At 37.5% G+C, this 13,424-nt stretch overlaps 1 protein-coding gene across 1 annotated transcript in view; it reads right to left on the reverse strand.

Moving 5' to 3' along the window:
* Positions 1–13,424, reverse strand: part of LOC126100239 (protein still life, isoforms C/SIF type 2) — a 939,475-nt gene that overhangs the window by 62,633 nt on the left and 863,418 nt on the right. Inside the window, exon 15 of the mRNA XM_049910820.1 lies at positions 5,602–5,720. Within this exon, the coding sequence (XP_049766777.1) occupies positions 5,602–5,720 (119 nt within the window). The remainder of the gene's footprint in view (positions 1–5,601; positions 5,721–13,424) is intronic.

Here is a 13,424-nt window from a genome sequence, read left to right on the forward strand (position 1 = left end):
GCAAGCTTCTTCATCTCCCAGTACCTACTGCAACCTACATCCTTCTGAACCTGCTTAGTGTATTCATCTCTTGGTCTCCCTCTATGATTTTTACCCTCCACGCTGCCCTCCAATACTAAACTGGTGATCCCTTGATGCCTCATAACATGTCCTACAAACCGATCCCTTCTTCTAGTCAAGTTGTGCCACAAACTTCTCTTCTCCCCAATCCTATTCAATACTTCCTCATTAGTTATGTGATCTACCCATCTAATATTCAGCATTCTTCTGTAGCACCACATTTCAAAAGCTTCTATTCTCTTCTTGTCCAAACTATTTATCGTCCATGTTTCGCTTCCATACATGGCTACACTCCATACAAATACTTTCAGAAACGACTTCCTGACACTTAAACTTATACTCCATGTTAACAAATTTCTCTTCTTCAGAAATGCTTTCCTTGCCATTGCCAGTCTACATTTTATATCCTCTCTACTTCGACCATCATCAGTTATTTTGCTCCTCAAATAGCAAAACTCCTTTACTAATTTAAGTGTCTCATTTCCTAATCTAATTCCCTCAGCATCACCCGACTTAATTCGACTACATTCCATTATCCTTGTTTTGCTTTTGCTGATGTTCATCTTATATCCTCCTTTCAACACACTATCCATTCCGTTCAACTGCTCTTCCAAGTCCTTTGCTGTCTCTGACAGTATTACAATGTCATCGGTGAACCTTAAAGTTTTTATTTCTTCTCCATGGATTTTAATACCTACTCCGAATTTTTCTTTTGTTTCCTTTACTTCTTGCTCAATATACAGATTGAACAACATCGCGGAGAGGCTACAACCCTGTCTCACTCCCTTCCCAACCACTGCTTCCCTTTCATGCCCCTCGACTCTTATAACTGCCGTCCGGTATCTGTACAAATTGTTAATAGCTTTTCGCTCCCTGTATTTTACCCCTGCCACCTTCAGAATTTGAAAGAGAGTACTCCAGTCAACATTGTCAAAAGCTTTCTCTAAGTCTACAAATGCTAGAAACGTAGGTTTGCCTTTCCTTAATCTAGCTTCTAAGATAAGTCGTAGGGCCAGTATTGCCTCACGTGTTCCAATATTTCTACGGAATCCAAACTGATCTTTCCCGAGGTCGGCTTCTACTAGTCTTTCCATTCGTCTGTAAAGAATTCGCATTAGTATTTTGCAGTTGTGACTTATTAAACTGATAGTTTGGCAATTTTAACATCTGTCAACACATGCTTTCTTTGGGATTGGAATTATTATATTCTTCTTGAAGTCTGAGGGTATTTCGCCTGTCTCATACATCTTGCTCACCAGATGGTAGAGTTTTGTCAGGACTGGCTCTCTCAAGGCTGTCAGTAGTTCTAATGGAATGTTGTCTACTGCCGGAGCTTTGTTGCGACTCACGTCTTTCAGTGCTCTGTCAAACTCTTCACGCAGTATCATATCTCCCATTTCACCTTCATCTACATCCTCTTCCATTTCCGTAATATTGTCCTCAAGTACATTGCCCTTGTATAGACCCTCTATATACTCCTTCCACCTTTCTGCTTTCCCTTCTTTGCTTAGAACTGGGTTTCCATCTGAGCTCTTGATATTCATACAAGTGGCTCTCTTTTCTCCAAGGGTCTCTTTCCTGTAGGCAGTGTCTATCTTGCCCCTAGTGAGATAAGCCTCTATCTACATCCTTACATTTGTCCTCTAGCCATCCCTGCTTAGCCATTTTGCACTTCCTGTCGATCTCATTTTTGAGACGTTTGTATTCCTTTTTGCCTGCTTCATTTACTGCATTTTTATATGTTATCCTTTCATCAATTAAATTCAATATTTCTTCTGTTACCCAAGGATTTCTACTAGCCCTCATCTTTTTACCTACTAGATCCTCTGCTGCCTTCACCACTTCATCCCTGAAAGCTACCCATTCTTCTTCTACTGTATTTCTTTCCCCCATTCTTGTCAATTGTTCCCTTATGCTCTCCCTGAAACTCTGTACAAACTCTAGTTTAGTCAGATTATCCAGGTCCCATCTCCTTAAATTCCCACATTTTTGCAGTTTATTCAGTTTTAATCTACAGTTTATAATAAATAGATTGTGGTCAGAGTCCACATCTGCCCCTGGAAATGTCTTACAATTTAAAACCTGGTTCCTAAATCTCTGTCTTACCATTATATAATCTATCTGAAACCTGTCAGTATCTCCAGGCTTCTTCCATGTATACAATCTTCTTTTATGATTCTTGAACAAAGTATTAGCTATGATTAGGATGTGCTTTACGAACAAAAAGTCAGAAGTTGAAAATATTTTTAATAATCATTTTCTAAATGTTGTGGATATAGTAGGATCCAGGTGTTCATTAGAAGATGCTAGGCTGTTAATGGAAGAGGCCATACCTATGCAATTTGATACAATTGAAATCTCACCCACTTCTCCCTCTGAAATTAAGAAAATAATAAACTTGCTTAAAAGCAAAAACTCACATGGAATTGATGGCATTTCCAGCAAAATACTAAAAGCTTGTTCTCAACAGATAAGTAAGATTCTCAGCCACCTGTGTAATAGCTCTCTGGAACAGGGCATTTTCCCTGATAGACTGAAATATGCTATTGTTATACCTTTGCATAAAAAGGGGGATAGATCTGATGTCAACAATTACCGTCCAATCTCCCTTCTAACAGCTTTATCCAAAATTTTTGAGAAAGTAATGTATTCAAGAGTAGCTTCACATATCTGTAAAAATGAAGTACTAACAAAATGTCAGTTTGGTTTCCAGAAAGGTTTTTCAACAGAAAATGCCATATATGCTTTCACCAGTCAAATTTTGAATGATCTGAATAACTGAAAACCACCCATTGGGATTTTTTGTGAGCTCTCAAAGGCTTTTGATTGTGTAAATCATGAAATTCTGCTAGACAAGCTCAAGTATTGTGGCATGAGTGGGACAGTGCACAAATGGTTTAATTTGTACCTAACTGGAAGAGTGCAGAAAGTTGAAATAAGTAGTTCTCGTAACATGCAAAGATCAGCACATTCCTCAAACTGGGGAACTATCAAGAATGGGGTTCCACAAGGGTCAGTCTTGGGTCCTTTGTTGTTCTTATTATATATTAATGACTTGCCATTCTATATTCATGAAGAGGCAAAGTTAGTTCTCTTTGCTGATGATACAAGTATAGTAATCACACCTAAGAAACAAGAATTATCTGATGAAATTGTCAATACTGTCTTTCAGAAAATTACTAAGTGGTTCCTTGTAAACGGACTCTCACTGACTTTTGATAAGACACAGTACATACAGTTCCGTACAGTGAATGGTATGACGCCATTAATAAATATAGACCTTAATCAGAAGCGTATAGCTAAGGTAGAATATTCCAAATTTTTAGGTATGTCCATTGATGAGAGATTAAATTGGAAGAAACACATTGATGATCTGCTGAAATGTTTGAGTTCAGCTACTTATGCAATAAGGGTCATTGCAAATTTTGGTGATAAACATCTTAGTAAATTAGCTTACTACACCTATTTTCACTCATTGCTTTCATATGGCATCATATTTTGGGGTAATTCATCACTGAGGAATAAAGTATTTATTGCACAAAAGTGTGTAATCAGAATAATAGCTGGAGTCCACCCAAGATCATCCTGCAGACATTTATTTAAGGATCTAGGGATATTCACAGTAGCTTCTCAGTATATATACTCGCTTATGAAATTTGTTATTAACAACCAAACCCAATTCAAAAGTAATAGCAGTGTGCATAACTACAATACTAGGAGAAAGGACGATCTTCACTATTCAAGATTAAATCTAACTTTGGCACAGAAAGGGGTGAATTATACTGGCACTAAAGTCTTTGGTCACTTACCAAATAGTATCAAAAGTCTGACAGATAACCAACAAGTATTTAAGAAGAAATTAAAAGAATTTCTGAATGACAACTCCTTCTACTCCATAGAGGAATTTTTAGATAGAAATTAAGGAAAAAACATTTAAAAAAAAAAAAATAAAATAAAAATAAAAAGTAAAGAAAAATAAAAAAACACACAAAAAATAAAGTTGTTATATTAACTTAAGTATGTTGTTAAATTAACCTAATTATGTCATGTATTGGAAAATTCGACTCGTTCCACATCATTACGAAATGTCGTATTCATGATCCATGGAACTAGTATTAATCTAATCTAATCTAATCTAATCTAAGTCACTCAGTGTCACAAATTATGCCTCTGTTATACATTTCTTTTTATGTGAAGGTCACATCAAATTAGTGAATAGAGTTTGGAAGATCAAGAAAAATTATAAAAAAAGCATGCATTTTCTATTCTGTGACAGTAAAAATACTTATGAACACAAATACTACATCAATAAAGAAATAGGTCAGCTACAATATTCCAAGTTGTAAACATCAAAGAATAAAGTGGAAATTCTCACATTTAACAAAGACTGGTATGAAGCAAACACATTTCCATATATTATGATATACAACAAATATGTAATATAGGATCAGAGACACAATACCATTCAGAAATACAAATTATGTAAAAAGGAGTTTATGAAAACTGTGTACTTAAATAGGAAAATAGTGGTGTGATACAAAAACCTGTAAAGGATGTCATCTGGACCAGAAAGCAGGATCATTTGGAAATCTTGACAAACAATCTGCATAGGCACCAGATAATGCCATAAAAGGCAAAAATAAAACACACAAAGGGAGAATACAAATTATTTGGTAACCATTTCATCTGCATTTACATAAATCTACCAGAGTCATCCAGTATCATGGGAAAACCAATGATTAACAGCCAATCTAAAATGAGTGTGAAGGAATCAAACAGATCATTAACACAGCCCAAGAAACAAAAGTAAGAGCCTGGTGACCTGTGCAACACTGTAGAATGTTGTACTTCCAAAGGAAGCTGTTGAGCTTAATCAAAGCATTCAGTTGAATATCTGTGGTCTCTGTGGGCCAAATCTTTCTTTTTTGTACACTTCTATGGTTAATGCATGCCTTGTTGTGTCAAGTGAGCCACATGTGTCATTTGCTGTACATCAGCTAGCACTGAGTGCAGTAGAATGTGTCAAGTTTCTTTTAAATTTTTCCTAGAGAGTCAATTACAAGTGAAGTGTATTTTATGGAGTGTCTGTGATTACTAAAATGCTGTATAGAAGACAGACTTGTATCACAGTTATTGCATCTGTCCATGGCTAAATAGTGTTAAATGCTGAAGGCCAAATAAAATGAATAAACAAGTTTCTTTTAACATGAAGTGATCTAATAAAGTGTTGAGTAAAATGACTACCAGTGTTCTCAAACATGTAGATAATTGAAGGAATCACATGCAATGTAACTCTACTGCATTTTATTTACTCCTTAGGAGAATAAATATAAAAAAACTAAGTGCTAACAATTTTCTGTGGATGTGGAACATCAAAAGATTCTAAATAGCATCTTATTTGTTTGAGCTATATTATTAGAACTGGATAGGTAAATTAATAAGAAGCAAGTAAATGGTTTACTCCATCCTATGAACAAAAGTAGCAGTTTATTAATTTCACAGAAATACTACACAAGTGCTATAGGTACTGATGTTTATTACCTGTTTACATGATTTCTGATGTTGCCTAAACAAGTGATCAAATATTGCTCCATACTCTTCATGTATCCTTTGCATTTCATTTATATGTTCAGCTACCTTCTCCATGCCCTTAAGGGCCTCTGAAATAAAAAGAATGTGTGTTTAATAAAAATATGCACAAAGTTGATCACAGATTAATTGCAATAACTGAGAGGTGATAATGTTTTGTAAAGAAAGTAAATCAAGAACAGTCATGCCTCCCTAACAGACTGCTACATAATTATTTGTACATATTGTAATGCCATAACAAATCTATTGACTTGCATAACACTTCTGTGCTGTCCAATGATGTGGAACACTGCCTTTCCCATTATTCCAATGGCTCATCATCTCATTCCAAATCTGCTTAACCAACCACATTCTGACTCATTTACATCTTCTTTTTCAAGCCTAATTTGCCAACAAATCCATGGATCTGCCATAGGAAAATGGATGATGGCTTTTTTATGTTATTCTGTATATTGGTCACATAAAGAAAGCCTTCAGTTCATCCAATCCTAACCCTTCACAGATGAACAGATAACTGCTCTTTCCTCCAGTACTTCTACACACACTCTCAAATCTGTTTTACTGTTCCTTCATGGACACTGACCTCCACATATTGCATACTTCCATAGAAGTCTTAGTTGATATCAAAATTGTTAACCAACAAGAGTTCGCCCTTTTTGACAGCTGTCATCTGTTCCATGTCACTCTCATGTAATTTTGATACTTGCAGCCAATGCAGCTTGGTGTGATAAAGGAGTTATCCACTTATATTTATAAGTTTTCAACAACCTTTACAGACAGTTATTCCATAAAAAGATACCTGACCTCATACCTTTCCACAATCCTGGCATCATCACTGCTGCTAAATGGTACTATCCTTAACACACATGCCTTGCCAAACACAACACAATCTTTGCCATGGCTTTCACTATCTCATGTTTTGGAATGAGGCACAGGACAATCTATAAACACTCCTACCAACACACCTGACTTACTGAATATCCCATTACATCCATAAACCCTCATAGTTTCATCCTGCACGTAACTGTTACAAGACCTTACAACTAACCAGCTGCCTACCTATATGAATGTTGATTGACAAAAAATGAGTTTGGCCACACAAATTCAAACACATGCTTGCTAAGCATGCTGCACACCACAATGACAATTACTTGAGCAGCAGCTTCAAAATACTGTGCCACTGGTAACCCTCTAACCTCCTACGTCCTCACACAAAGCACCACTCTCTAATCCACATAAACAACATCATTCCATCTGGACCACACAGGTCAGAGTTTTCCCTCCAGCACACCCTCTAGTTCTGAATTATGTAGGCCCACAGGCTAAATTGCTGCTAGATCAATCGTACAGGACTCCTTTTTACTCTTTTGTCTTTGTCTTTGCCTCCCACAGTTTTCCACCTTTGCCCCCAATGCTCTTCTGTCCTGACATCATACTTTGTTTTTCACTTCTCTCTCTCTCTCTCTCTCTCTCTCTCTCTCTCTCTCTCTTTTGCTCCCTCCCTCCCTAATATTCTACTCTAGCTATGTTGTATAGCAATAATGGAAATTCTAAGATGGAACAACTAATAAAAGAAGGGAAAGGCACCATTCACTTATAGCAGATCAATATGGGATGCATAGACACCTGTAATAGAAAACAATGTTCTCTTGTCTTTTAGCTCCCTGGCCCTTTTTCTCATTGAAAATACAAACAATCACATACACTACCACACAGACACCCAAGCACGTGCTGCTGCAGAGGCAATTATGCGCATTTGTCTGTCTGTTTGGCTCTGTGAGTGAATGTTTATGCTTTCTACTAGAAGAACCAGAGAGCTCAATAGCTAATGTACACTGCTTTCTGTTACACATTTCTAAGCACTGAATAGCTATCTACTTTGTGTCATTTGACAGTATAATCCAGATTTCCAACTCTTCTTAGCACCATGCATGTGCATTTGCACATGCAAACAGACACACACACACATAAACAAACAAATAAACAAACCACACACACACACACACACACACACACACACACACACACACACACACACTTGCAAGTTCCATAGCTCCTGATAGCAATGGAGTTGCAAGGATATGGAACGAGTCAGTATTTTTACAATGTTAACAATACAGTAGCACACAATATGGTTAATTCATGACAAGACTCATAGTAACAACATGGCACACTAGAAGGAATAAAAACATATTAGATACATCAGAATTAACACTTTTGTGTACGCATTCAGATTAACAATATCAAATTATTTGAGCAAAAATATAACATTACAGCAACAAATAATTTACATTTATGCTTACATTGCGTGGCTAACTCGGTTGTATAATAAAAACTTGCTCCCATGCACTAAAAAATTCACAAACTGAATAGAATGATTTTTGTATTAGGTATTCCTTCAGTTTGCTCTTGAACTTTGGTGTTTCAGGAACAAGACTTTTGATGACACTGGGTAGAGCACTGTAAATTTTGATGCTTGTATAATTGACTCCTTCCTGTACAAGGGTATAGTTTGACTGGTTACTATGAATGTCCTTTTTGACCTTGTATTGTGACCATTTTATTCACTATTGGTTTTGAAGAGAGAGTGGTTTTTATTAATGAAACATACAAAGGATATATGTACTGAGATATAATTGTAAATACCTGTAGTTTCCTAAACAGATTCCTGCATGAATGCCTTGGTTGCACACCACTCATGATACGTATAGCTCTCTTCTGAGCAATAAAAACTTGTTTTGCCAAGGGCTGATTGCCCCAAAAGATGATTCCGTAAGACAAAAGTGTATGGAAATATCTGAAACAAGCAGCTCCTATGGCCTCCTTGTTTTGTTTCGTGGAGATTTTACCTGACATTTGGTACAAAATCACCACTGATTTATCACAACTGATTCATGTTTAACAACTTCAAGAAGACAAAATTATTTAATAAAATTGCAGCCAAATAGCCATATACAGTTACTTTGCTTAACATTTTACATTTACATTTTACATTTTTACATATTCATTTATCGATTTCACTCTTTTACTGCACAGTTCTACGTGATATCGTTCACAGGCTTCGTTACACAGTTCACATACACATGTTGTGGTTGGGTCGTGATAAGTTTTGTTCTTGCAGATTAGATGATGAAAGCCGTGAATAGAAAGTCTAGTTACGACATGTTGCTGTTCGATGTTTGGTGCTGTCCATGAGCGGTTCGTCATTGCTTCGGTGCCATAAAACACCGGCCATATTTTTTCTTGTTTGTCCTCCATGATCTTCAGTTGCTTTCTGGAAGCCCTGGTGTGTGGCATCATATATCGAAGTCTGATGTCTTCAATTAGGAATGTCTCTCTCGTTAGCAGGTACACTAGTCTAGATCTTGTTGTCTTTGAGAGACCTAGTGCTCTTTTTAGATAGGTCGATTTTACCTTTTCTAGTGTTTCTAGATTTTTTTCTGTCAGGTGGTCCCATATAACCTCCATCCCATAGGCCAGGATTGGCAAGATTTTTGCGTTGAATAATTTCATGGCTGTTTCTAGACTGAGTAGGCGGATGTTTTTGATGTCCTGTATTGCTATTATTGCTTGGGCTGCACGTTCTGTTGTATGTTTTGTGAAGCATTTGGCTGTTGGTTGCAATGTCACTCCTAGGTATTTAAAGTCTGATGAGATTTTTATTTTTTGTCCTCCGATACTGATTTCCGCATTCTTGGGTGTTTTGCCTCCTTTTCTGAAAATTACCATTTCTGTCTTTGTTATGTTTATGTGTAAATTGTGTTCACTGCACCATCTGTCTATTTTCTCAATGATTCTCTGCAGCTTCTGTATATCTGTTGAACCTACGGCTATGTCATCAGCGTATGCATATACATACACATCTTCTTCATTTTCTCCAATTCGGAGTACTTCTTCAGTGGCAAGAATGTACAACAAAGGGCTCATTGGGTCACCCTGTAAGACTCCGTTCGATTGCAGAATGGGGTTCGAAAAAGAGAGGTTGTCTGATATTGTAATTAAGTTGTATTCGAGGATTGATTTGATTATTCTTGCCCATACGCTATCTTCTCCCATTGTGTTTTCCAGTTTTCGGACTATGAGTTCTCTTTCCAATAGGTCAAAGGCTTTGGTAAAGTCTATGAACACTGTGTAGAACATTTGTTTCTTTTGTAGCGCATCATCGATGTTGTTTAGAAGAAGCCTGACTGCCGTAAGTGTTGATCTTCCAGATCTGAAACCCATTTGTCGTTCTGGGAGATGAATGTCCACAGAGGCTTGGATTTTTTTGTTATTATCTTTGAAAACATCTTGAATTGAGTATTTTCCAGGACTATGCCTCTGTTCTTGTTTGGGTCCATTGGGTCTCCTCTACCTTTGTAGAGAACTTTTATTGTCGAGTGTCTCCATTGTGGCGGAATTCTTCCAAGTTCCAGGCATTTGTTAAACAGTTTGGTCCATATGTGTTGGAGGGCCTCTTTTGCATCTTTTATATGTTCATTATATATATTATCAGGTCCTGCTGCTTTCTTGTTCTTCAGTGCTTTTATTACTTCTTTCACATCATCTTCATTTAGGGGTTCCCATGTATTGTCTTTTTCCTTAGTTTGATGTTGTTTCTCTTTCTTTGGGGGTGTTTTGAGTCCTCGTTTGTTCAGTATCTTACTGAAGTGGTCTTCCCATTCCTTCAGGTCTATATTTGGTGTATGAGCCATTTTTCTTGGTCTTGCTGCTATATATGGGTCTTTCTCTGCTTCATCCGCTTCTCTTTTTGCCTCACTTTCTATGTATTCTTTTTTCTTCTCTTCTATTAGTTTTTTGTAGATTCTCCTCTCTTCTGCGTACAGATTGTATGTTTCCTCGTCATGCTGGTTTCTTAGTCTGTGGAGGATTCTTAGAACAGTGTTCCTTTTGCTGTAGCATTCAGCATCGAACCATCTTTTGGCCGTCCTTGTTTTGGGGATTGTTTGTATCACTGAATTTTTTAGGACGTCTTCTATTTGGTCTGTTGCTTTTTCAAGGTCTCCCTCCTCTATGAAAGTTTCTATTTCTGTTAATTGTTCTTGCTCGTTTGTTAATTTTTCTATATCAGTTTTTCTTTGTGTGATTTGGTGGGTCTTTCTTGCTGGCGGTGACGTGATGATATTTATTTTTATCTTCATTGGAATGTGCTTTCGTATAGGAGTAATGGAGTCATGCCATATTGGTTGAATACTTCCTTCTATGTCTCCTCTTGTTAATGTGATATCAATGGTGCTCTTCCCATTGTGGCATATGTATGTAGGTATCTGTCTATCATTAAGTAAGGTGAAACCACCTTCTTCTAGGGTTTCAACGACTAGTTTTGTTTTATAGTTTTCTGTGTCTATTCTGCAGTTGAGATCGCCTGCAATAATGGTGGGTTTGCTGTCGCATTGTTTGATGAGTGTGACTATTTTGTCAATTATTTCTACAGCATTTGTGTGCGGTTTAAAATAGGCTGCAATTATATTTATGTTTGCCGCTTCTATTAACATACTATTTTCTTGTTTTACGATTTTTTTGGTGGGCGTCATCTAGGGTTTCAGTAGGATAGATATTCCTCCCATGGGTCGTCCTCTTTCTCCCTTCTTTGCCATTAGGTGATAATTATAGAAATCTTTATGTTGCCAGCTGTCTATCAGGAAGGTTACTGTTAGAATTGCAAGGTCCGAGTTTTGCAGAATGTCTGTTGTGTTAGGTTAAGAGCACTTTTTACTCCCTCTGTATTCCACAAGACTGCTTTTATTTCTTGCTCTTCTGGTTTTTTTCTTAGTTTAGTTGAGCTCTGCTCCCTTTTCCATTGATTGTCTTGGGAAACAAAATCAACGTACTTTTATGTTTTCTGGCCAGAATTCTGGTTCTTGTGTGATTTGTAGCTTTTCAAACGGAATGCCTACTTTGAAAGCTTTTTTGTTGCCCAGTGTGCGCAGTTCTTCACATTCTAGTTGTCCCAGTATTCTGTTCTTGTTAAGGTATTTCACTACTGTAGCAGTTGTGGTGGTTCTCTTTAAGTTACCGAAGTATAGCCATGCTGTTGTGTCTGCTGCTTGCATTGCTTCATCTTTTTTGATACCCATTATGGTTTTGTAATTAATCTGGTTTCTTCTGTACCAGCTCCTCCATGCCACAGTACTCCAAGTCGGTTCCTCTAGTTCATTAACCTGATTTCGAGTTTTATTATGTTGCTCATGTGCATTTATTTGGACTTGTAACTGATTTTGTTGCTGGAGCAGAGGATTTCTGTATATTGTCGTTCCCTCTGGTTTAACTTTGTTGTTGTATTTAGTTTGTATGTTGTTTCCATCAGTTTTGGTTTTCTCTGCGTCTAGGTGGCTTTCCTTTTCTAGAGTTTTCTTTATTTGCACTTGTATTAATATCCCTAGTTGGTTTTTTAGGAAAAAAGTTATCTCCTCCACTTTATGCCTCAGTTCTCCCATTTCCGTCTTATTTCCATCTTTTTTTGCTTTTTCCAGAAAGCTACCCACACCGATGTCTCCGTTGAAGTTCTTCTCAGATCCCGTAGGTGTCTCTTCTGTCTGTCTCTGTCTTCTATGTGCTGTTTCCTGCGTTTCGCCAATAGATGTCGCTAGGTGACTAGCAGTCCACTGTCCGCTATGTGCTGTTTCCTGTGTTTCGCCAATAGATGTCGCTACGTGCCCAGCAGGCCACTGTACGCTATGAGCTGTTTCCTGAGTTTCTCCAATAGATGTCGCTAGTTGTCCACCAGTGCAGCTGTCTTCTCCCGCGCTCGTCTCTTGTTGGATGTTCCTAACCTCTCTTGTAGGATTCCTAGTCTCCACCTTATTTGCTTTTCTTTCGTTTTTCAAAGATTCTAAACATTTTCTTATTTCACTCACCGCCTCTAGTAAATTGTTCTTCATTTCCTTCTTCATATATCCTCCTTCTTCTGCCATTTTTCCGATCATCACAAGAGTGTTCTCAATACGATACACTGCACTGTCCGCCATCTTAACTGATTCTTCAAGACAAAATGCATGCACCACTCCATTACACACCATTTTCTGACATGCCTGCCCTTTAGTGATGCACTTTGCAACTATGCCACAATGTGAATAACAAATCAAAACTTGGAGAGATGGTCCATCCATTGATATGCATGATTTTTCTGTATGTCTTGCAATTTTCATGCAGTTGTCTTCCGAAATCTACTGGAGCTTATGAATAACCTTATATTGTGGGATTTACAAAACAGATAGAGAGATGAGCATTGAATTTGTTTGATAATTAACTACACAGCAATCAGTATATTGTATTATTATTATGTAGTATTCTGCCTAATGCCAGGTCCATGTCTTCGTACGGAGAATTTCTGATTCCACTGTTCCATGTCTTCAGCTTCTTCCTTCAGTCTGTTGTATCTCCTTCCATCTTTCATGTCCTCCAGATGTTGAATTCTTCTTCTTCCTCATCCTGCGTTTCCTCTGATTTTCCCTTCGATGACATCACGTATGAGTCCCTTGTGTCTAAGTACATGTCCAATCCAGTTGGCCTCTCTCTGAAGAATTGTACGCAGAATACTTCTCTTCTCTGCTACTCTTCGCAGTACATCATCATTTTTTATGCGATCTGTCCACTTGATCTTTTCCATTCTCCTCCAGCACCACATTTCAAAGCTCTCTAAGTATTTTTTCTCCTTCTTTCTCATGGTCCATGTCTCTGCTCCATACAGTGCAATGCTCCAAATGTAGCACTTTATCAGTTTTTTCCTCAATGTCAAACTCAACTTGCTGGTCAGCAGAGTCCTCTTCTTGTTG

The sequence above is a fragment of the Schistocerca cancellata genome, chromosome 9, assembly GCF_023864275.1.
Source record: "Schistocerca cancellata isolate TAMUIC-IGC-003103 chromosome 9, iqSchCanc2.1, whole genome shotgun sequence".
Lineage (NCBI taxonomy): Eukaryota > Metazoa > Arthropoda > Insecta > Orthoptera > Acrididae > Schistocerca > Schistocerca cancellata.